At 50.9% G+C, this 22,599-nt stretch overlaps 1 protein-coding gene across 1 annotated transcript in view; it reads left to right on the top strand.

Moving 5' to 3' along the window:
• The first annotated feature begins 1,250 nt into the window (after window positions 1-1,250).
• Window positions 1,251-22,599, top strand: part of SCRIB (scribbled planar cell polarity protein) — a 99,740-nt gene continuing 78,391 nt past the window's right edge. Inside the window, exons 1-17 of the mRNA XM_009895485.1 lie at window positions 1,251-1,346; window positions 2,882-2,999; window positions 4,702-4,780; window positions 6,515-6,604; window positions 7,341-7,397; window positions 11,611-11,674; window positions 12,938-13,012; window positions 13,102-13,246; window positions 14,313-14,431; window positions 15,435-15,634; window positions 16,439-16,605; window positions 17,204-17,328; window positions 18,511-18,636; window positions 19,189-19,314; window positions 19,369-19,407; window positions 19,888-20,205; window positions 22,357-22,419. Coding sequence (XP_009893787.1) covers window positions 1,251-1,346; window positions 2,882-2,999; window positions 4,702-4,780; window positions 6,515-6,604; window positions 7,341-7,397; window positions 11,611-11,674; window positions 12,938-13,012; window positions 13,102-13,246; window positions 14,313-14,431; window positions 15,435-15,634; window positions 16,439-16,605; window positions 17,204-17,328; window positions 18,511-18,636; window positions 19,189-19,314; window positions 19,369-19,407; window positions 19,888-20,205; window positions 22,357-22,419 — 2,007 coding nt within the window. The remainder of the gene's footprint in view (window positions 1,347-2,881; window positions 3,000-4,701; window positions 4,781-6,514; window positions 6,605-7,340; window positions 7,398-11,610; window positions 11,675-12,937; window positions 13,013-13,101; window positions 13,247-14,312; window positions 14,432-15,434; window positions 15,635-16,438; window positions 16,606-17,203; window positions 17,329-18,510; window positions 18,637-19,188; window positions 19,315-19,368; window positions 19,408-19,887; window positions 20,206-22,356; window positions 22,420-22,599) is intronic.

Below are 22,599 nucleotides of genomic sequence, written 5' to 3'. Positions count from 1 at the left end.
CTCCAGCAGTTCCCTGTCCCTCTTGAACTGGGGAGCCCAAAACTGGACACAGTATTCCAGTTGTGGCCTCACCAGTGCCGAGTAGAGGGGGAGAATGACCTCCCTCCACCTACTGGTCGCACTCTTCCCTACGCAGCCCAGGATTCCATTGGCCTTTTTGGCAGCAAGGGCGCACTGCTGGCTCATGGACAATTTACTGTCTACCAGGACCCCCAAATCCTTCTCCTCAGAGCTACTTCCCAGCAGGTCCACTCCTAACCTATACTGGCACCTGGCAGCGCTTCCCAACTGAGATGTTTCTGGGGGAAACTGCAGAGGTTTTGATCTATGGCAGAGAGACTTCTCAAGCTAGATTCTTTGACCTCATCGGCAGCACTTCTAGCGGGGCGAGCAGCTCGCTCCGTGGTCTGTCTTTTCACGCTTATGTTGTGCATCACCTTTCAGTTCCCTGCACCCCCCCTCGTCTGGTCTGTATCATTGTTCTTTGCAATAGTGTGAGTGACGGTTGTGGGTGTCCTACCGTATTGCGAAAGTTAAATTGGGATCCGGCACAACTTTGAGGTAGCGGCAGTTTAAAATGTATTAATAAAGGATTAGGTTGTATGATTTCTAACAATACTTAATCATCAGCCGATTGTTATTAGTGGTTTAATAAAATTTACTATAATCAACCCAGCGGCTTAGTTAAAGATTGGAAAATGGCAAAGTTCACACGAGATGGGACAGAGTTTCCTAAATCAAATCACACGCACACAAACACGCACACACAGATATGGAGGTTAACCTATATAATTAAGATGTTTCTCTTTTTGTAAAAAGTAGTAAGTTATTGCTACCAAAAGCTCTTTGAAACCTCGAGAAATCCAATAGCAGTGAATTACTCACTCTTCTCCTTCGTCAGCACTTGTCAGCAGATGATCTATGAAATCCTTGTGAAATCTGCGCTTTAACATCCTCGCGAAATCGGCCCTGAGAGGTGTCCCATCGCAGGGGGAGATGTGGGGTCACGGCCTGCTGCTATCCCGGAGAGCTCACAGCGTCTCACTTAGCACCATGAGATAGTTGACTTTGGTCAGTATTTTTTCAATTTTGGCCACAATTCTTGTCAGGTAAGACCTGACAGAGCGGGCTACGATGCGGGCAGCAGGAGGTTCAGGTACGGTGAGGGGGTGTCTGATCGTCCGAACTCCCTGTGCTTGTAACCAGGACAAGAAAGGACCCGACCGTCCCAACTCACCGCACTTGCAACCATGATAAAGAAGGTCCAGATCGTCCCAGCGCACTGCGCTGGTAACCAAGATGAGAACACAACGTTGGCTGGTCCTGACATCGCAGTGTGGCCCCGGGTGGGGGTCTGTACCACCACACACCACCCTGAACCAGAACAAATCCCAGTACTCTCCCCAGCTGTTCTTGGGGAGGTCCATTTCAGCAGCCTTTGAAGCGGGTGGATTACTGGAAAGACAACTGAGAAAGAAGGTTCAGACCTCAAATTCTTGTTTGATCCTTCTCAGCGTGGTCTGTGTAAGCAGCCCTGACTCTCTGGACGTGTTTTCTGATCTGAAGTAATCCTGCGATTGCATCTTCTGCTGCTTACTGTAACTCCTTCTGCCTCCGGCGTAGGACAGACAGGATGGTGACATGGATTAGAAGTGGCTTCTGCATGTCACTTCGTAGACCAGAGCTTGTTCCTCCCTTCATCGCTACTTTCTTTTGCATCGTGGGTTGAGTTACTAGCTTCTTAAGCTTTGGCCATCTAAAACTCACAAACTGTTAGAGGAGACTCAGAGCACTTGTCTCTGCTGCGGCAGAACCCAAACACGTCATCAGAGACGCAGTGCTGCTACGTGCGTGCGCAAAAGTCTCTGCCTTTATCTGTTTGTGGGTTATGGGTAACCACCTTAAAACTCTCATTTTCTGCAGTGGCCCAATATTGTTTGTTTGTTATTGCCAGGCAGCCTGAAACAATCCAGGAAATGCAGCAAACACCACGGTCTTGGTTTCCGTCCTGTCCAGTATCCCATGTCCGACAATAGTTAGAAGCAGCTGCAAGATTTGTTTGGTTGATAACTGTAGTATGTGGTGTTTAGTAAACTTACTGAGAGGCTGTTGATGCCGAGGAGGACTATGATTGATGAATCTTGTTACTTAGCATTTATAGCTAATGTAATTGACTTCTGAGAACAAGGGTAGGTGTGAAGATATTGGATGTTGTTAGACTAGGAGACCTCTTGAGGTCCCTTCCAGTCAACGTTTCTATGACTGTGGTGTTTCTAGAAAGGGATTTTCTTTCCTTCTCTAATTCTTTGTTACTTGGGCCCTACGGATAGGTTGCCTGCTCCTTTTTTTTTCCAGTACGAGTGGCACAAAGGCTTTCCCTGTCGGTGTAGAGACCTGTCACTGACGTCCTGACAAAACACACTGTACAGCAGATGTGTGTGACAGCAGGGACAGGACTTCAGTTGGAAGTCCCCTTATGTTTCTCCTTCTCTGGACCCGACTCATAAACACTGTCGTGTCTGCCGGCAAGCTGCTTTATAGCGACTTCCTCGCGATGCTAGCGTTCGCGTGCCTAAGATGAACTGTTATCTTGGGAAACAAAGAACATCCATGTTGTATCCTGCAAGGGAGGGAGAAGAGCAGCGGGATAATAGAGATGTTCAATGAACCATGAAGCCTTTCTTCTTTCACCCTTCACTCTTGTAGACCTTAATAGGGGTTCTCATCTGTGCAGCGACTGCACTTTGAGGTCCTCACCAGGATGGAGGTTATGAGAGAAGGCAGTTGTCTCCAGGGGTGGATGCTCAGGTTTGCCCTGAGGTGAGAAGAGAGGTTTCCCACAGAGCTGCTGCTGACCCAGTTTTGTTCTCTCCTGTTGTAGCCTTTCTTCAGGCTTCTGAACCTGCGCAAGCTGGGTCTGAGCGACAATGAAATCCAGAGACTTCCCCCTGAGGTTGCCAACTTCATGCAGCTGGTGGAACTGGACATCTCCCGTAACGGTAAGGTCAAAGCTAACTGGGGAGCGGGTGCCCCACAGCCCTGCTTCTCTCAGTGTAGTAGCGCTACCCTGTGCGCTCCTGATCTGGGGGAGGCAGTACCCTTTCACAGTCACACAGAATCTCCTAGATTGGAAAAGACGTGTAAGATCACTCAGTCCAGTCATTAATCAACTGCCAAGCCCACCGCTAAACCGTGTCTCTAAGCGCTATATCTACATGACCCTTAAATACCTCCAGGGACGGGGACTCCACCACTGCCCTGGGTAACGCGTTCCAATGCCTGATGACCCTTTCAGCAAAGAAATTCTTCCTAAAGTCCAATCTAAACTTCCCTTGGCGCAACTTGAAGCCATTTCCTCTTGTTCTGTCACCTGTTACTTGACAGAACAGGTCAATTCCCACCTCCTTGCAACCTCCTTTCAGATAGTCGTAGAGAAGGTCTCCCCTCAGCCTCCTTTTCTCCAGGCTGAACATCCCCAGTTCCCTCAGCTGCTCCTCATCAGACGTGTGCTCCAGACCCCTCACCAGCTCTGTTGCCCTTCTTTGAATCATAGAATGGTTTAGGTTGGAAAGGACCTTGAAGATCATCGAGTTCCAACCCCCCTGCCATGGGCAGGGACACCTCCCACCAGCCCAGGTTGCCCAAGGCCACCTCCAGCCTGGCCTTGAACACCTCCAGGGATGGGGCCTCAACAACCTCTCTGGACACCCTGTCCCAGTGCCTCGCCGCCCTCACAGGGAAAAACTTCTTCCTCATGTTTAATCCAAACCCGCCCTCTTCCAGTTTAGAGCCATTCCCCCTCGTCCTGTCCCTCCATGCCCCAGTAAAAAGTCCCTCCCCAGCTCTCCTGGAGCCCCTTTAGGCACTGGAAGGCGGCAATAAGGTCTCCCCGGAGCCTTCTCTTCTTCAGGCTGAACAGCCCCAGCTCTCTCAGCCTCTCCTCATAGGAGAGGTGCTCCAGCCCTCGGATCATCCCGGTGGCTCTCCTCTGGACACGCTCCAGCACCTCAATGTCCTTTTTGTGGTGAGGGGCCCAAAACTGAACACAGACCTCAAGATGGGGCCTCACCAGTGCCGAGTACAGGGGTAAAATCACCTCCCTGGTCCTACTGGTACAGGCCAGGATGCCACTGGTCTTCTTGGCCACCTGGGCACAGTGCTGGCTCATATCCAGCTGGCTGTCCACCAACACCCCCAGGTCCCTCTCTGCTGAGCAGCTTTCCAGCCACTCCTCCCCCAGCCTGTAGCGTTGGTGGGGGTTGTTGTGGCCAAAGTGTAAGACCCGGCATTTGGCCTTAGTGAAACTCATACGGTTTGCCTTGGCCCGTCGATCTCGTCTGTCTACATCCTTCTGCAGAACCTCCTTCCCCTCAGGCAGATCAACACTTCCACCCAGCTTGGTGTCAACTGCAAATTTACTGAGGGTGTACTCGATCCCCTCATCCAGGTTATTGATAAAGATGTTAAACAGGACTGGCCCCAGTACTGAGCCCTGGAGGACACCACTCGTGGCCAGCTACACCAACTGGAGTTAACTCCATTCGCCACCAGTCCTGCCGAGTGATCTCTCACGGGTCCTGAGCTATGAAAATATGGTTGTGTAACGGTGTCTTAGGCTGTCACCAGTACCTGGTGACCGGTTTTCCATGTGACGGGCTCTTCTTGAGCTGCTTTTTTTCTTTCGTGTATTTTTTTTTCCAGACATTCCAGAAATTCCCGAGAGCATCAAATTCTGCAAATCCTTGGAAATCGCGGACTTCAGTGGGAATCCTCTCTCCAGGTAGGAAGGCGTGTGCAACCCTTTCGTCCAGCTGAGAATAAGGGTTGAAGTTCCTCATTCTCCCTAGCTTTCTCTGGTCTTCATCTTGTAACTCTCTCCCCTGGAGGTCAAGGCCTAGGATCACCCTGCCTTTGCCAAGACCTGCAGACGTCTGCTCTCCCGACAGGTGGAACACTCAGCGTAGGGAAGAGCTCCCTCTTCTGCGGGGCCTATGGCTTGGACTGATGAGCCTTTAGTCGTACTGTTGCCACTGGTGTGAATGGTGAGGACTTTTGTCCTCTTGGAGTAAGTTTGTTACTCCATCCCCGACCCTCCACCCTGCCGCACAGACCAGGATGTGGACTGGTTGTACTACAGAGGGGTAGAGAAAGGCCTGTCTGCTGTCCTCTGCTCTGTCAGGCCTTTTTGCTCTCTGTCATCTTATTTATAACGCAGGATGGCCATCCTCTGAACTCTGGGTTTGTTGGGTTTCCCTGGTATCTCAGTCCCCAGAGCTGTGTCCAAGAACAGGGCTCTCCGCCTTGTCTCTTCAGTCTTCTGTCCCTACAGCTCTTAATCCATCATGTTTTTGGGAACTCGAGTGTGGCTCCTCTGCCTCGGTGAACCGTGCTCCCAGGCACTGGTGTCTTGATGCATCGTCTGCCAGGATCCCTGTGGTCCCCGGCGTGACTCCAGATGCCGGTTGCCCTTTGTGCTCCTGGGCAAGCGCTGCCCATGTCACCCTTTAAATAGATTTAACTCTCTGCTTCCCTCTTGTGGTGCCAGACACTGCCGGACATTAAGTACACTGCCATTAAGTACAAATACTTAACGGGAGGATGCCAGGGGGATGGGAGCAGTCTTTTTTCAGTGGTGCCCAGTGACAGGACAAGAGGGAACGGGCACAAACTTGAACAGAGGAAGTTCCATCTTAACGTGAGAAGGAACTTCTTTACTTTGAGGGTAGTGGAGCACTGGCACAGGCTGCCCAGAGAGGTGGGGGAGTCTCCCACTCTGGAGACATTCCAAACCCGCCTGGACGCTGTCCTGTGCAACGTGCTGTAGGTGACCCTGCTCTGGCAGGAGGGTTGGACTAGATGATCTCCAGAGGTCCCTTCCAACCCTAACAATTCTGTGAATTCTGTGAATTCTGTGAATGGGACAAGCTCTTCAGTCCTGAGAGTCCCTGTACCACAGGAATGACCAGCGCTCCTACACTAGAAGTTCTCAGAGTCTTTTTGTGGCCCACAGTTGTAATAAGCGTGTTGTGAGCAGTGGGGCAGGGAAGCTCCAGGAACTGCCTGTGAACAGCAAAGGATTCCTCCTTTTCGCCGGTGTTGCCATGTTTTGTTGCACCTTGGAGCTGTTAGGATGATACTGTTTGGTCCCCGGGGAACGCTGCAGCGTCATCTGCGTAAATATCCTTAGACGGGCGTTTGGATTACTCGGTAGCCCTCCCTGCTTCCAAGTTTAAATGATCACATGGCATAATTTAGTCTGGGATTCGTGCTTGAGTACTGCAGAGCCAAGTTAGCGCACTTGGACATGTAGCGAGGTTGGGGCAGGGGAGTATTGTCTTGGAAACGGGGCATATCCTGGATCAGGAGCCAGGGGCAGACTTGGTTCCCGCTCCTCTTCTTTCCACATGTTGATACCAGTTGGGATGAGACTGGCTTTTGGGGCATTTAAGTGAGGAATCGAGGGCTTGTTTTGTGCACAGAATTAATGGGTTTTTGTTCTGTCATGCTGTTACAGGCTTCCGGAGGGCTTCACACAACTTCGGAGCCTGGGCCATTTGGCCTTGAATGATGTGTCCCTGCAGAGCCTCCCCAATGACATTGGGAAGTGAGTATGCCCCCGCTCCTCGTAGCGGGGAGGAGGGTTGGGACGGGGACCCCATGCTATTGGGGCGGCAGCGCTAGCAGGACTTGGAAGGGGGGAAGAGCATGCCATCCCAGTTACAGCTTGCCACTGTACCGAACGTGCCGTGTGAGCACCTCTAAGCATTATTCTTGTTAAAAGACAACCTTTTTAAAAAGGTTCTTTTCCCGGTCTGCGCTGCTTCTCCTCCTTTGTGGTCTCCGGCACAGCCAAGGAGTGCTTCTCAAATCCTTCTGTCTTATGTTATGAGTGCCCATTTGCCCCTTTCCAAACAGGTGTGGTCTATCCGATGATGCTGAAATGACTTACGCTGCTAGCAAAGGGCCAAGGCAATGCCCGTGGGGCTTCGCCTGTGGGGTGCAGTGCCCCTCCCGTGGGATTTGGCTTTCTGCATGTGGGGGATTTTATCTTTTTGGGCAGACAGTCCTGTATGTGATACCACGTTCCCTTGTCCTGAGTTTGGGCACAGCGTTGTTTCCCCGTGATTTTGCAATAAGCAGTCCACCTTCACCAGAATTCATTTACGATCCTCTTTGTTTTTTGTTTTCCCCTGTCATCTCCATTCACGCGTCCACACTCACCCGTACGTATTTGTGCAGGCCATGAGGGGTGGTCCCGAGGGAAGGGCTATGAGCATCTCCGTGTATCCCTGAAGCCCTATTCAGTGAATCTGGCTTTCTCGCTCCCTTTTCTCTTGCAGTTTGGCAAACCTGGTGACTTTGGAGCTACGTGAGAACCTGCTAAAGACTCTCCCCACGTGAGTGTCTGTCTGGTGGCTTCAGGAGTCTCCTGCCTGATCGCTCTTACCGATTCCTCAGGGACTTACTGTTTCTGTAGTACAGGCTCTAGCTCTTTGCTTGGGAGGGCTCAAGGCTTTGCATAAATTGGCTGCATCTTGCTGGATTTCTGTAAATTGCGGCGAGGAGGGAGAAAGATGGTTCAGGGCTTAAGAGCAGGCAAGGATGTTCTGGGTCTGTACTCAGCCTCTGCGTCAGGACTGATTTGGAATGGACAGGGTTCCACAAGAAAGCCGCTGGAAATGGTGCGAACCTTTTTTCCTGGAGAGGTGGAGCAGATGATGGATTGTTTTGGAAAAAGAGAGAAAAACATGCTGATGTGGGTATAGGAAGAACTCTGCATGCAGTGCAGTTCATAATTTGAAGAGCAGCAGAATATGGCTGAAGATATATTTTGCTTCTGACATCTCTGTTTTCTTGGGTATCCCTTCTGATTGTTCTGGTTGAGCAGTTTGTGGGAATAGGTGGGATAACTGGCTTTCCTGCAGCAGACAAAAAATAAGCCAGCAAGGGAGAAGAGGTAAGTCTTGTTAAATGTTTTGGAGAATTAGGAGCAGAGGTGAATTCTTGGTAGAGGAGCTGGTTGGTACAGCTGATGCTACCAGGTAGAGTTGAGTTTCTACGTTAATCTCTGGTCTGGCCCATGAGAGTTGTTTGTTGAGTTTTCTAACCTACATTAGCTCTGTCAACTTGTTTTCTGCATGCTTATCTATCCAACCGACGATTCCCCCAGTCTTCCTCGAATATATGTTGGAATAGCAGTGTGTTTTCGGGCCCCACAAACTCCTCAGGGAATGGGTGAAGCATGCAACTGTTGTCATCTTTCCTCGGTGCCCTCTTAGTATTCATGGCAAGTATTCAGTTTGGCTCTCTGGACTTTCCCCCCTTGCTCCTCTGCTTTATTTAAAAAAAAAAAAAGAAAAAAAGGCGCAAAGGAGGCATCTGATGATACAATGTTCACGCAAGGCTTTGAAACTCTACGCAGTTAGGGCTTCAGTGTTGCTGCTTCTGTGATGGCCATACCTCCCTCACCGGGAGATGTTGCTTTGACTCAGGTGCATGCTCTTCCTGATGGTTATTTTGCTCTGGGACCTGCAAGTACAGGCTTTATATGACAACACTTATATCTGCTTGTAGAATTCATGTGTCATCTTTGACCCAGAGGACAAGACACTTCGAAAGTGGAGCTGAAAGAGTCTGCACTGGTCAGCTCTGAGGCTTCACATCTGGTGATTACACAATGTAGAAGCATAGTTCAAATTAACACTGTCACTGGACACAGAGGTCCCTTCCAACCCAGACCATTCTGTGATTTTTGTCTCTGATGCCAAAGTCACTGAATCTTTTCTGCACAGAAGTTGTCGGCATCAACACCCTGTTACGGAAAGGCGATATTAAGAGACCGGCTGAGATGGCCCCACGTGGAATATAACCCCAAGGCAGAATGTGAGAGCGAAAGCTCCTTATGCCAGGCTGAGAACAGGCAAGCAGGAGGAGTTTGGGTCCCGGTTTTGGGACCCACTGCTGTCTGTTCCGTGTGTTCTTTGTGTTCATACAGACAGGTACCACCACTGTGATACACCATATAAACGAAGAGGTGCAATAGCTACACCCAAAGTTGGGCTTTCAAACTGCAGCGAAGAAGGGTCCCAATGGCTTTTCACCATCTAGGAACCAGCAAGTATCTGGAGTTTAAGAATTCAGTCTGTGACCAAACCCATACGGTTTCTGGGGAGATCTCTCATGCCCCGTGCTCCCTTGTTTCCCTATGTTAGATTTGTATGCCATCCAGCAAGATACTTGTAGCATGCTACGAGTTTTGGGGGGTTTTCTGTGGAAGATAAGTCCAGGCTCGATACTCATTCTGCAGTGCAAGTCCAGCTTCTTTTCATTTTTCCGCAATTCCCCAAGTTCTACTTTTGAAAGATTTCCAAAAGTAGAAAGAGGATCTTGAAGGCCAAGGCAATTTTCATCAGATCCGTCAGTCAATCATGAGATCAAAATCAATGGCCGAAGAAACTTCAGTGGTAGTGTCAGGTACTCTACCCAGGTTTGAAGCTCTCGTACTTAGTCTGGTTGCAAATTGTGCCCAAGAATGGCTCTAAACAAGTCCAAGTGATCTTGCCAAAGAGTAGAATAACTTAGGGGAATGGACGATGCTTTCGGTTTTAAAGGTTTCTGAGCCCACTAGGTAGATGGACTTCAATACAGTGAATTTGTGACTGCGTAATGCATCAGTGTCCTTTTAATTTCTGTTGTTGTTGAGCTCCTTAAAAGATCTGGCTTGCAATGACCTGTACTTGTCAAAACTTTAATTTCATTGGTTAGTCTTCTGCTATCTGCTGAGTTCTGAAACAGTTTGTCTTGTACAGCTGATTATCGCTCCTCATTTCTCCCACGCAAATGGGCCACGGTTGCCGATAATTTGGGGAGAGTAGCTCTCACTGATGTATTTTCATGCAATGCATGTTATCTTATCAGCGTGTTCTAGTATTTAAAGGGTGGCTACAAAGAAGTTGGAGAGTCCCTTTCTACAAGGAGTCACATGGAAAAAAACAAGGGGTGATGGGTGCAAGTTAATCCTGGGGACATTCTGATCGGACACGAGAGGAAAATTTTACCCAAGGAGAACAATCAGCCCTGGGGATAACCTCCCCAGGGAAGCGGTGGATTCCCCATCATTGCCCGCTTTTACAATTCAGCTGGACAGGGTGCTGCGCCGTCGTGTCCAGACTGGGCTTTTGCCAAGCAAGATTGGACCAGAGGATCCTTGAGGTCCCTTCCAACCTGGTATTCTATGATTCCATGAATAGTGGAGGGTGATCTATACTGAGGCATTTTGCCAGACCTCGTATACCAACATGGATTCCACAGCTCACTTGTCCCTGTTTTGGGAATTCAAACTGTGAAGGTGTGGAGGGACAATCAAAGCCGCTTCACCCTTCAGAGAAGTCAAAGTACAAATGTACAGTCATAATGAGAGACTGCTATACAACAGAATCCTTTTGCTGATCCTGTTGATAAACCTTTGCTTGAGTTAATATAATGTCTCAAAATCCACTGCTTAAGGTAAGAACTTAACTTTTCCTGTGTAGCCCAAATATGTTTATAGTTTGGCCCAGGCAAGACAGATCTCTCTTACTGCTTTCTCACAGATTTGCAGCCCCGCCTTCCGTAGTTTGGATGGCAGTGAGATGTACAGCTCTCTTTCCAGAGAAATGTAGTGATTTCTGCATTAGGACAGTTCCTTATGAAGAGCATAAGATAAACTGAAGCAGGCAGGGCTGAGATGGCAGTTCTGCCCTAGGTAAAGTAAGAGACGGCAATCCCTGTTTGGGGAAGTGGGAGTGGGAGTTGATGGGGTAGGACCAAGAGCTGAAGGCGAACGAACGCCTGGGCCATGCCAGAACTGAACCCTGGTTTCATGGGTTTGCGGACTGCAGCCTTTTATGTCACCAGGTCATAACGTGTTTGGATACTCAGGGCACGTCCTTCGACCGCCAGCGTTGAGAAGCTTTGGTTCCCGTGCCGGCTTCTCGCAGTATCTTGCCTAGCGAGCTTCTCATCTGTACGTCTTGACCTCTTCTGAGACATCGTGCAGTGTTGTCTTTCCCTTTCTCTTAAGCAGCATGGGCTTACCGTTCGGGGAAACCGAGGCTGCTGAATTTGTCATTTCTCCCTCTCCCTGCAGCTGTGTTCCCCTTGCCCCCCAAATATGTATTGTCTTCTGCTGACTCTCTCCTGTGTCGTGATTTGGACATCAAACCAGGACATCCTGTTATCTGTTAGTCTGTGCCCAGGTCCCCATCCTTGCTACAAAAATGGGCAGCAGTGTTAAGGTGTGGCTTGTCATCTGTCCTGGTTTTGCTGAGAGTATTTTATGGTGGGAGGGGGAGAAGGCAAATTGGTGACGGAGTGGGAACTGGCCGCTTTGGGACTGCGGGTGCTACTGACCCCGATTCCCTGGTGCAGGTGGTCTGGCGCGGGGAAGGGTACCAGCTCCACTAAACGACTTGGCTCAGGGGGACTATGACAAAGGTTAGGATTGCCCCATCTGTTTTAGCAGTTATTAAAAATTATGTAATTTGAGATGTGTGTCCCAGATGCTAACCTTCCGTTTGTTCCTTCTTTTTTTTTTTTTTTTTTCCCCTCTGTAATCCCTGTATCTTGCAGTTCGCTCTCCTTCCTTGTCAAGTTAGAACAGTTGGATCTTGGTGGAAATGACCTGGAAGTACTGGTAGGTGAGGAACGGTGGGGAGGGAATATGGGTGGTTGGCAGGGGCAGAACCCCCCACCTCTGTAGAAGCAAATGGGTTTTTATCTGAAATACAAAGCAATAGACCCTCAGGTTGTTTGGGAAGATTCTGGGCTGCCCACCAGGGCCTGGTCATCGTTCCCAGCATAACGTTCTCTTCATGTGTTGGCCCTCGTGTTTTGCTTCCTACTGTCCTTATGCACAACTTGCTCCGCTCTTTCCAAGCTCTTCTGTTCTGGGATGTTCGTTCTTGCTATCGAACTGCCTAAGGGTCTTTCCTGTCCAGCCAGACTCTCTGTTTGGCATTTCCTTTCTCTTCTGTGTTGCGCTGCCCCCAGCTGTTGTTTTTCACTTCTGCTAGGCCGACTTTCTGCCTTTCTCCTTTCTGTTTTGATTTCTGTGCTGGAAGGTGCAGGACTATTCCATGTTGTTCCTGGCAGTGAAGTCAGCCAAGCATGGGATGTGTGCCCTCCGGACCGGAGTGCCTCCGTGGAGGGCTCTGAGCGTAAGCACGCTGAGAGCCAGTGCACAGTCTCGAAATTCAGCCTGTCTTGACATTCGGGGACGTCCAGTGATACTCTTTAATTTTGCAGCTACGGATTAAGCTGTTACTGAATCCTTCTCTTAAAGTTCTGGAGTGCTTTTTGGCAGAAAGCTGTCTAAATTGGGAGGCAAAGGAGCAGCTCGTGCAGCGCGCTGTGCAGAAGGCTGCAGCTCGCTTTGACAACGCTTGTCTGACACTTGAACCGCACTTCAGCGGTGCATCAACTCCGAACCCAAATGCTAATCAGTGTGTGTGTGGTGGTCGTGGAGTGATGCTATGAACGTATGTCTACCACTGCTGATGGAGCTGCTGTATCACTTTGGGTTTTCCGGTCTTATCCAAATGTTTGTTTTCATGTCTGAGAGGAGGAAGAGGAGAAAGACTCATTTCTTCCCTAAGGCCAGGATTTCCACAACCCTGTTTAGTTCTTGCCTTCTCTGCTTCCAGACAGTTCTTGCTGTTGTCTTCCATGCTTCCTGTTGGGACCTTTTGCCGCCGGTGTGCCATCCCAAACATTTCCAAACCTACGTGCTGCTGTATGGTGGCACACTGACACGTTAGTGCCATAAACCGTTTGGTGGATGGTTCTAGGAGGTGTGAAAGCAATAGCAATGTCTAGCTTTGCAGAGGTGTGGTGTGGTTCGTAGCATCTTCTCCCCTGTGGAAGGGACTGATGCTGTCACTGTCCCGCTCTGTTACAGCCAGATACTCTGGGAGCGCTACCAAACCTACGTGAGCTTTGGCTAGACCGGAACCAGCTCTCAGCCCTGCCTCCAGTAAGTACCTGTGCGGAGCCACCGATTCACCACTCTGCTCCCTTCCTCAGCTGCTCCCTCGAGCCGTAGTGTCTCCTTTCTGCTCCTAGGAGCTGGGCAATCTCCGCCGCTTGGTCTGCCTCGACGTGTCAGAGAACAAGCTGGAGCAGTTGCCCAACGAAGTCAGTGGGCTAGTAGCACTGACGGATTTGCTGCTGTCCCAGAACCTGTTGGAATGCATTCCGGATGGGATTGGTGAGTGCTGCGGGATGGGGAGCAGGGCAGGACTTCACTGCCCTGGCAGCGCTCCTGGCAGGAGCACTTCAGGCAGGAGTGTAGGTAACACTGACCTCCTGGAGAGCAGCTCTGTGGAGAGGGACCTGGGAGTCCTGGTGGACAACAGGATGACCATGAGCCAGCAATGTGCCCTGGCGGCCAAGAAGGCCAATGGCATCCTGGGGGGCATCAAGAAGAGTGTGGCCAGCAGGGCGAGGGAGGTCATCCTCCCCCTCTGCTCTGCCCTGGTGAGGCCACATCTGGACTACTGTGTCCAGTTCTGGGCTCCCCAGTTCAAGAAAGACAGGGAACTGCTGGAGAGGGTCCAGCAAAGGGCAACGAAGATGATGAGGGGACTGGAGCACCTTTCTTATGAGGAAAGGCTGAGGGACTTGGGTCTCTTTAGTCTAGAGAAAAGAAGATTGAGGGGGGATCTTATTAATACTTACAAATACTTAACGGGAGGATGCCAGGGGGATGGGAGCAGTCTTTTTTCAGTGGTGCCCAGTGATAGGACGAGGGGTAATGGGCATAAACTTGAACATAGGAAGTTCCATCTTAACATGAGAAGGAACTTCTTTACTTTGAGGGTAGTGGAGCACTGGCACAGGCTGCCCAGAGAGGTGGTGGAGTCTCCCACTCTGGAGACATTCCAAACCCGCCTGGACGCTGTCCTGTGTAACTGCTGTAGGTGACCCTGCTCTGGCAGGAGGGTTGGACTAGATGATCTCCAGAGGGCCCTTCCAACCCTGACCATTCTGTGAATTCTGTGAACAAGGGATTAGGCCTTGATGGACGTAGTCACGGTAGTTAAGTGCAGAAGCAGGTGATGCTACTGGTGAGCAGAACTCGCTGGACAAGTTCAGGTTCTTGATCTGCATCATGCATGGGTAAAACCTGTGAACAAGCCTGGTGGGGGAGGAAAGGTAGTGCCGGTATCGTTAGGGTACGTAACCCCTGGTGGGAGGCATTTGGGCCAGGTGAACACAGAACAGCATCGTTATCTCTGTGGCATAGTTCACATGTTGCTTGTTGCCCTGCCCAGGTCAGCTGAAGCAGCTCTCCATCCTCAAGGTGGACCAGAATCGTCTGACAGAGGTGACAGAGTCAATTGGGGACTGTGAAAATCTGTCAGAACTCATCTTGACAGAGAACATGCTGACGGTAAGTACACCGGCAGCCACCCTGCCTCTCCTGTGCCGTTCAGTTTAGCCACATGCCAGGGATTTTTTCCCATCTTCTGGCTTCCGAGCCAGAATCCTGAGCACGCTGCAGCTGCTCTCCCTTTAGCTGCTTTGATGCATGGTTTTTCACGTCGCTCACAGGCTCTTGAGGAGACCCTGGTGGAAGCTGTGTTCTCGCACTGTTTTGTTTTTTGTCTCTGAAAAATTCTCTAGGATAGCTGGGGTCTTATTAATACTTACAAATCCTTAAAGGGAGGGTGCCAGGGGGATGGGAACAGTCTTTTTTCAGTGGTGCCCAGTGATAGGACAAGAGGGAACGGGCACAAACTTGAACAGAGGAAGTTCCATCTTAACACGAGGAGGAACTTCTTCACTTTGAGGGTAGTGGAGCAGTGGCACAGGCTGCCTAGAGAGGTGGGGGAGTCTCCCACTCCGGAGCCATTCCAAACCCGCCTGGACGCCGTCCTGTGCAACGTGCTGTAGGTGCCCCTGCTCTGGCAGGGGGGTTGGACTAGATGATCTCCAGAGGTCCCTTCCACCCCTGACCATTCCGTGATTCTGTGGGGTGCTGGCTTTAGGGTAGCCAGTCCTGAAGCCCGTCCAATCTGATGGGAGCAGGACTACGTGAAAAGCTGCGTTTGGTGAGGGGCCACGGGGTAGTGTAATTTCAAACGGCCCTGCTCCAAACTGCTCATGGTTTGGTTGTTAAAACACAAGTTTCGGGAATGGACGGGTGGACAGGAGAAAAATCTTGACCGGTGGTGTTCTGAGTGTGCTGTGCAGAGGTGAAGAGTTATCATGGAACAGTCTGTGAACCTGAGGGAAAATCTGTCCCGAAGTTGTAGTGAGAACTTACCAAAAATGTGTCTGTTAGGACGGAAGGCGGCTTTGTCCCCCTCCCCCCGATGAGGGGGTTTTACGTCTTTTATACCTTTATTCTGCTGCTCTTGTCTTTTGCACCTACTGAACCATCTCCTTCCTAGGCCTTACCAAAGTCCCTTGGCAAGCTGGCCAAGCTGACGAACCTGAATGTGGATCGGAACCGGCTAACGTCCCTTCCAGCTGAGATTGGAGGCTGTGCCAATCTGAACGTGCTGTCCTTGCGAGACAATCGCCTGGCCCTCCTGCCGCCAGAGCTCGCCAACACCACTGAGCTCCACGTCCTGGATGTGGCTGGGAACAGGTCAGCAGCGGGAAGGGTGGACAGGCTCGTAGGCATGTTCCTAAGGAGAACGCTGAGAAGGAGCAGCGTGGGCTGAGCCCTGGCGTGTTTGGGTGACCCGGGATCTGTGCTAATCCCAGGATCCGGGGTTTGGAGAAGCCCGGACTGGTTGCTTTGTGCTCTGGAAAGAGGGCGTGCGTCTCCCAAGCTTTGCCTCTTAAGCCCTTCTCTGTCTTCCTTGAATACAGGGTAGAGCTCATCCAGAAGTGTGGGTGCGTTTTGCCGTGTGCCAGATAAAGATCAGGGGACATCCCTGGTCCGCTGTCTTGGTAGTTTTGTGTTACCAATCCTCAGGTGATTGGTTCCAAAGCCTTGTTTATGATGTGCCCAACCCCACCGTGTGCAAATATCTGTGGTCTGTTCTGAAGGATTCTGCAGATTTTAGCTGCAGTTCTGTTAGCTGAGGCCGGTATTTTTTGTAGCAGATGGAAGCTGACCAGAGCTTCTGTTTGGAACGCCTCTGTGTAGTGGTCCGTGAAAGGATCGTTTTTTGTCTTCAATCTCCTCCTCAAAATTCACCGTTTTCACATTGTTGATGGGAATTGTTCTCTGCTGAAAGCCGATGAGGGTGGGTTACTGGGGTGCGGCGTGTGGCTGTCGCAGAGCCGTACGCGGCACGAGCCAGCTGCTTCAGCGTGGCGAAGAGCGAGGGATCCCCCGGTGGCTTGGCTCTCTCCTTCTCCGGTGCAGGTGAGGCAGTCTGAAGCTGAGTTGAAGTACCTTCGTCACCAAGCAAGTTTAACCGGCAGTCCTTTTCTTTTGCAGACTGCAGAACCTGCCATTTGCTTTGACAAACCTTAACCTGAAAGCCCTGTGGCTGGCAGAAAATCAGTCCCAGCCCATGCTGAAATTCCAAACGGAGAATGATGAAAAGACAGGAGAAAAAGTTCTCACTTGTTACCTGCTTCCCCAGCAGCCCTCTCCTAGCCTAGGTAAGAGACCGCGTTCGGAACGCTCTCTGCAGTACTGTGTACTCTGGAGAGCGCTGTAGGGAAGAGGTCTTGAACCTTCCTCTCTGCTTGGTTGGACTGTTCTTCGTTGCTGCGGCACCTGTAGCAGCCCCAGGCTCCTGAATGGCTGGTGGCAACTTTCCAAGGTAGAGATTGTTAAAACTGAGAAATTGCGTCTCTGCCAGGTGGTAAAGAAGCTGCAGCCGAGTCTTCAAGTATTCTGCTTTGATCTATTGACCGAGTAGTTCGTTGTCTGTAAGGTTTGCTTCCTGTCACGATGATATTCTTGTGTCAGCACTTCTGATTTGTGCCTTAATCCTACCTTTTTCCTTAGTTCTTGACTAAGGAGCGTGAGAGCTGAACCATTTGGGTCCTTTTGTAGACGCCTCTATAGATCTGGCGGGAGACAGAGGTCTCGGAGCCTCCGGAGGCTCTGTCCTTTGTCCTCAAGACCTCTGTGGTTTGATGCTACGGGCAGATACAACAGAAGTGCCCTAACGGGTTGAGAGCTGTCTTTAATCCAAGCCTACAACCCTGCTTGTTCAGGAGGTCGCTCCCACTCTGTTATTTTTCTCCCCAGAGAATCTTTTGCAGAACAGTGTGGATGAGAGCTGGACGGACACCAATTTAAACAGAGTCAGTGTGATTCAGTTCCTGGATGAACCCAAAGTAGATGATGAAGAGGAGTCTGGAGCTGAGAGACGGGTAAGAAGAGAGAGGTTTCTTAGCTCCCTGTGGAAAAAAGTTTAGATTGTGCCTAAGACGGAGAGCCGTTACACCGTTCGTGTTTCACTCTGTAATGCTGCTGCAGACGTGTACTGTGTTTTTGCAGTCCGAAGGGCACTTGGTGCCCCGAGGAGACAAGCAGGTGTAAAAGAGAATTCCCCGAGAGCCTTCGTGCGGATTTACAGTTCGACAGCTGTCCCATGGGAGTCGAGCTGTGGCTGCCAACCTGCCCAGGAGCGTTTGGGTAGTCCAGAGATCCTACTAGAGCAGGGTCAGGACTGGATTTTAGTTGACCCCCCTCGTGGGGAAGGGCTGCACAGCCAAACTCGAGCCAGGCAATCTCCACCCCTCCAAGCGTGGAGCCAGAGGCAAGCCCATGCCGTGGAGTAGCGCGTTACTAAAGTAGCTAAACCCTGTGGACAGACAGCCTCAAAAATGGTCGCGGATCATTTTGCTTTAATTGCAGATGCAAAGGGCAGGACAGAAGTTCCAGTTCTCAGCAAGTACTCCGTTGGTTTAAATCTCCTGCATCATTTTTGTTCCCCTTTTTGTCATGTGCAGAGAGATCCTCTTGAAGAGAGGTCTGAGTCCTTCTAATCAACTGTATATGCATCTGTCCTTGCAGCATGGGTGTGCTGCTGGTGTTTGGGGGTTTTGGGGGGGGGTTCTGATTGTTTTTAACATTGTTAGTAATTTCAGAGTACTGTTTTTCTTGACTCCTAGCTGGGGTGGAACTAGCTAAGCATCACAAATCCCAGTAGCCTACAGGCTTGTCAGACAAATTACGAAACGCCAGAGTGATTAAGAAGATATTCCACCTGTGTGTTCTTTCAGGGGTTTCTGTGTTGACAGTTTTACATTTACTAAGCCTGAAGCGCAATTTAAAACTTCCCCTCTATATAACTCCTCCCAATCCCTCTGTCAGATGGAGAGCGGGATAAGGTCCAGGGGAGCTCTGGGAAGTGTGATCTGCCTCCTTTCCTCTTCCCAGCTGGTGGTGGAGAGGCCCAGATCAGATCCTGCACCGGGACATTAGATCATCTCCGGCCGGGGCTCGAGCGCTCTGATAAAACTGGTCATTTGAAGAGGTTCAGTCTTGGGGCATGGCACGTGCTGCTCTTGACTGTTGAATCTCCTGCTCTGAGTGTTTTTCTTCGGCAGGGCTTACAGCGCAGAGCGACCCCTCATCCCAGTGAACTGAAGGTTATGAAGAAGGTGATTGAAGTTCGGCGCAATGAGGTACATGCTGCAAAGCCCGACACGGACCCGAATTCTCCTAACTCAGAAGTGAGTGCTGTTCGCTAAGAAATGGATAACCATAGAGAACGTACAGCGGACGTGGGGAATGGGGGGGCAGTCTGTGTGAGCTGGGCAGAAAGAACTTACTTTGGGGAAAGATTGAAGGACCGCAGTGTGCATTGCCTGGGTTCCGAGGGTTGGAGTCTGCCTTGTGGTGTCAGCTGCGGCCACGGAGACAGAGTAAGAGATGGAGCCAGAGAACGGCCTAAGGGGAATTGTGTGCGTTGGCACCACTTTTTCGTAACAGAAGGAGAGGAAGAGAAGGCTCTGATTTTCCCAGAGAAGAGCGATGGGAACGGAGTGCTTGGAGGAGGCATCTTGCTGCCCAGGTGTGACACTAAGAATAAATGCCTCCGTAGATGGTGGAACAGGGGGGGACCTAGGTGAGATGGAGCAGGCTTGGCAGGGAAAGCAGCGGGCAGCCTAAGGAAAAAGCTGGTTCTGTTGGTACTGGATCATACCCCACCTCGCAGCAGTCACACTACATTGCTCCATCTGCTGCCTTGGTTTCCATCTTGACTTTTATAATCATCTTCTCAGGAGAAGAGGCTGAGCGCCATGTCAAATCGCAGCGAGGACTCCCACCTTTCCAACAGCACTGCCTCTGCTGACTTTAGGGGAGAGGAGCAGGGAGAGGATGGAGAGAGGAACTGGCCCAATGGGCAGGTGCCTGAGATGCAGGAGCTGGAGAAGGAGGCGAAGCCCAGAGCTGAAGAGGAGCGCAAGGAAGCCGCTGACCAGGAAGAGGAAGATGTGGAAGTGGAATACAATGAGGTAGGAGGCTAGGAACTCCAGCAGGGTCGTGCTAAAAAGTGGAAGGACTTGAAAGTTTCTGAGAAAATGGTAAATGGAGGTGCAGAGTGTGATTTGGGCGTCACTGGAGGCAAACACAGGCCGTGGAAGCCGCGTGCAGGTGGGGATTGAGGCAGCCTGTGGGAGCCGGGTCCATGGGAGACGAGGAAGGACAGTGTGGGAGCCAGACAGGGACTATGGGAAAATCAGGGTTACAGCTTTGAGTGCCCTCAGTCCCTGGAGCTGACAGAAGATGTGTCTGGGTGAAGGGGCTGATACGGAAAAAGGCAAGTATGGTGAAATTTTCATGTGTATTCCTGCATCTTCTTCAGCACAAAAGCGGCAGCGGTGGCTTTGCCTGTGTTGGTGGGGGGGGGACAGCGGGTTTGTGCACTGCCTCCAGACGTGGCTGAAGTTCACAACCTTTCTGGGGCTTTGCCATTGTAGCCCACTGTACACTTTGCTGAGGACACGCTCATACGGAGCGAGGATGAGGATGAAGATGAAGAGCGGCCCTTCCCAGTGGAGAAACAGAGGCTTATCCGCAAGGACACACCCCATTATAAGAAACACTTTAAGATAACCAAACTGCCCAAGCCAGAGGCAGTGGTGGCACTCCTGCAGGGGTTGAACAGTGATGGAGTCCCCAAAGAGGAAGAGGAGTTGGGAGGCTGCAATAACAACACAGAGCACGAGGATCAGGAGGAAACGTGGGATGAGGATGACAGAAAGAATGGAGCTTTGTCTGCTCAGCCATCAGTGAAGGTAAGGTCTTGTGGGCAAGGGGAAGGTCAGAGGGGTGCCAGACCTCCCTTCTGCTACTTTGAACTACCAACCAGGTTGATGTGGTACCAAAAAAACGTTGGCAAGAGACACAAGCGCTTCAGGAGAGACACGCTGAGGGTGGGAGAGCTGAAGTTCGTTCTGGGGCTCATATGATTGTCCAAGAGCTGTGCCATGTTGCTTATGTCTGTCTCCTTGTGCTGTATCCCGATTCTTGCACCCTCCCCGTTATGTGTGATGTTGTGTTCTGTGCTGCGAGAACGGTTCCTTTGTCCCATCACCGACAGGTTCTTCCATTCATTTCAGTCACCACCTTGCTTGCTGGTTGTCGCACCTCATCTGCGGCAGGATGAGCTTTATCCCTGGATGGATCTAATCTCAGGCTTACGTTCAGGCTGCTTACGCTTGTCTTTCTGCCACAGTGCTTCCTGGAGAGGAGTGGGTAGTGAGAGCAGACAGGAGCGTGTCCTTGCGGTTGGTTCCACCCTCTGCCTGCCCCGGTGCAGATGCAGTCTGATGAAGCGTGCGTTGGGATTTAGGCGAACATGTGCTCTGGAGTTTTGCCGTTACCATGGGGCCACGATGGGCCTTTCTGGTCATGCTGAGGGCTGATGAGATAGGAGGTCCTTGGGTCTACTCAGCTGAATCACCATCTTTGGTTAGGGACACCCACAGATTCTTGTTTGAGGAAGATCCTCGCAGTGGAATAGGAGTATACTGATGAAGGACAGCGCACGAGGTTCTTGCTGAAGTTGGTGTGATGATTTTGTGAAGTGTATTTGGCAGGTGGGGATTAAGATGTGGCCGAGTCTCCGTCATAGTCTGACACTGACAAATCTCATGGGTGAGATGTGGGTCTCTGAACTGGTGGAAGATGCTGGAGTAAAATCTGCTCTTGCGGTTACCGCATGCACTCCAGACTCTTGGGGTCGTTTCCACCCCACACTGGAGTTCAGATCGCTTAGGGGAAGGTTCTTGCACTCAAGTTTCCTTTGGAGCCTTTCTCTCAGTGGACACTTGCCTTGCTATATCTGAGCTGCTACAGCTCGTCCGTTGCTCCCTGGGGACGAGGCTTGTCCTTTCCTTCCTGTTTATGAAGGGAGTTGCTGCTGTTTGTAAGAAGAATGTGTGAAGCCATCTTGAGCCCCCTTCATCCAACACCTGCCATACTTGGGAAATGCCCTCACCCAGAAAGCTTCTTTTAGCCAGGGACTCAAAGCTGAGGATGCACTGACGCATTGATAAAACCTGTAAAGTCTCCGTAGGCGTTGAGACCACAGGTTTGGTGTACCTCTCGGAAAGTTACCGTTGTTATCGGTGAAGCCTTCTGCCTGGAAATCACAGTTTCCCTTTTCGGGGGGCTGGGTTGGATGCCTGCTCCACGAAGGCGGATTTATTAGCTTCCCTCCTGAGCCGTCTCCCCCAAGTGGGAGTGTGGGAAGCGGTGTCCCCGCACAGCGGAGTTTCAAGGAAGAGGTGCTGTATGCGTGTGTTGAAGAAGGAGGTAGGACAGGGTGTGCAGGAGGCTGCATCCTTCAACCAGAGGGGTTTTTTTGCAAAGGCAGTTGGTTTTCAAGAGAAGTTCTAAGGTTTCCTTCATTTGGGAGCAGATCCCTGGGTGTCTGGCAGGACGCGCTGTTCCACTGGAGGCTCTTCCCTTTGCAGGAAGGACCAATGCAGTTTGATTTGGGATCGCTTCATTCCTGTGCAGCAGCTGGGTGGCACCAGAGGTCCCTTTGTGCTTTTCTCCTGTGTTGTTTAATCCTTCCTTCACTGAACAACCGGTTCGGAGGGGGTACAATCAGCTAATAGCGTTCAGCTTGTGAGCTTGGTGGTCACAGCCTCGGAGTGCCACCACAGACAAAATACGGCCTTAAAGATGCAGGTTCCAGTTTAGCTGGGCCAAAGAGGGCTGGCACTCCGCATGTTGTGAGCCCCGGGAGCAGCGCTGTCGCTGGTACTCGCTGGTAGGTGGTAATCAGGAGTGGTGCGAGTGGGGTCTGCTCCGGTGCGGTGTGGCCAGACCTGTCAGAGTGGTGTGCGTTTGCGTGTTGGGTGGTGGTGGTAGTGGTGGTGGGTTTGGTTTATGCTCCACTAATCCGCATGCCTCTTTGCTGGTTCCTGTCCTAACAGGGGGTGTCGTTTGATCAAGCCAATAATCTGCTGATTGAACCTGCTCGCATTGAGGAGGAAGAGGTCTGTACCACTCCTACTGTTCTCTCTCTGCCAAAAATCATTCAGTCTGCTTGATTTGCTTCCCAGGCTCACCCGTTGTTGTAGGGGAAACTGATCTCTCTGGGTCAAGTGGCTTCTGGACCTGACTGATCACAAACACACAATGATTGTTTCCTCCCCTGCTTTCACCTCCTTTCCCTA

The sequence above is a fragment of the Charadrius vociferus genome, unplaced genomic scaffold (genome assembly GCF_000708025.1).
Source record: "Charadrius vociferus isolate BGI_N301 unplaced genomic scaffold, ASM70802v2 scaffold461, whole genome shotgun sequence".
In the NCBI taxonomy this organism is placed as follows: domain Eukaryota; kingdom Metazoa; phylum Chordata; class Aves; order Charadriiformes; family Charadriidae; genus Charadrius; species Charadrius vociferus.
The sequence above is the reverse complement of the archived record's forward strand: the minus strand, read 5'-3'. Positions and strand labels throughout refer to the sequence as shown.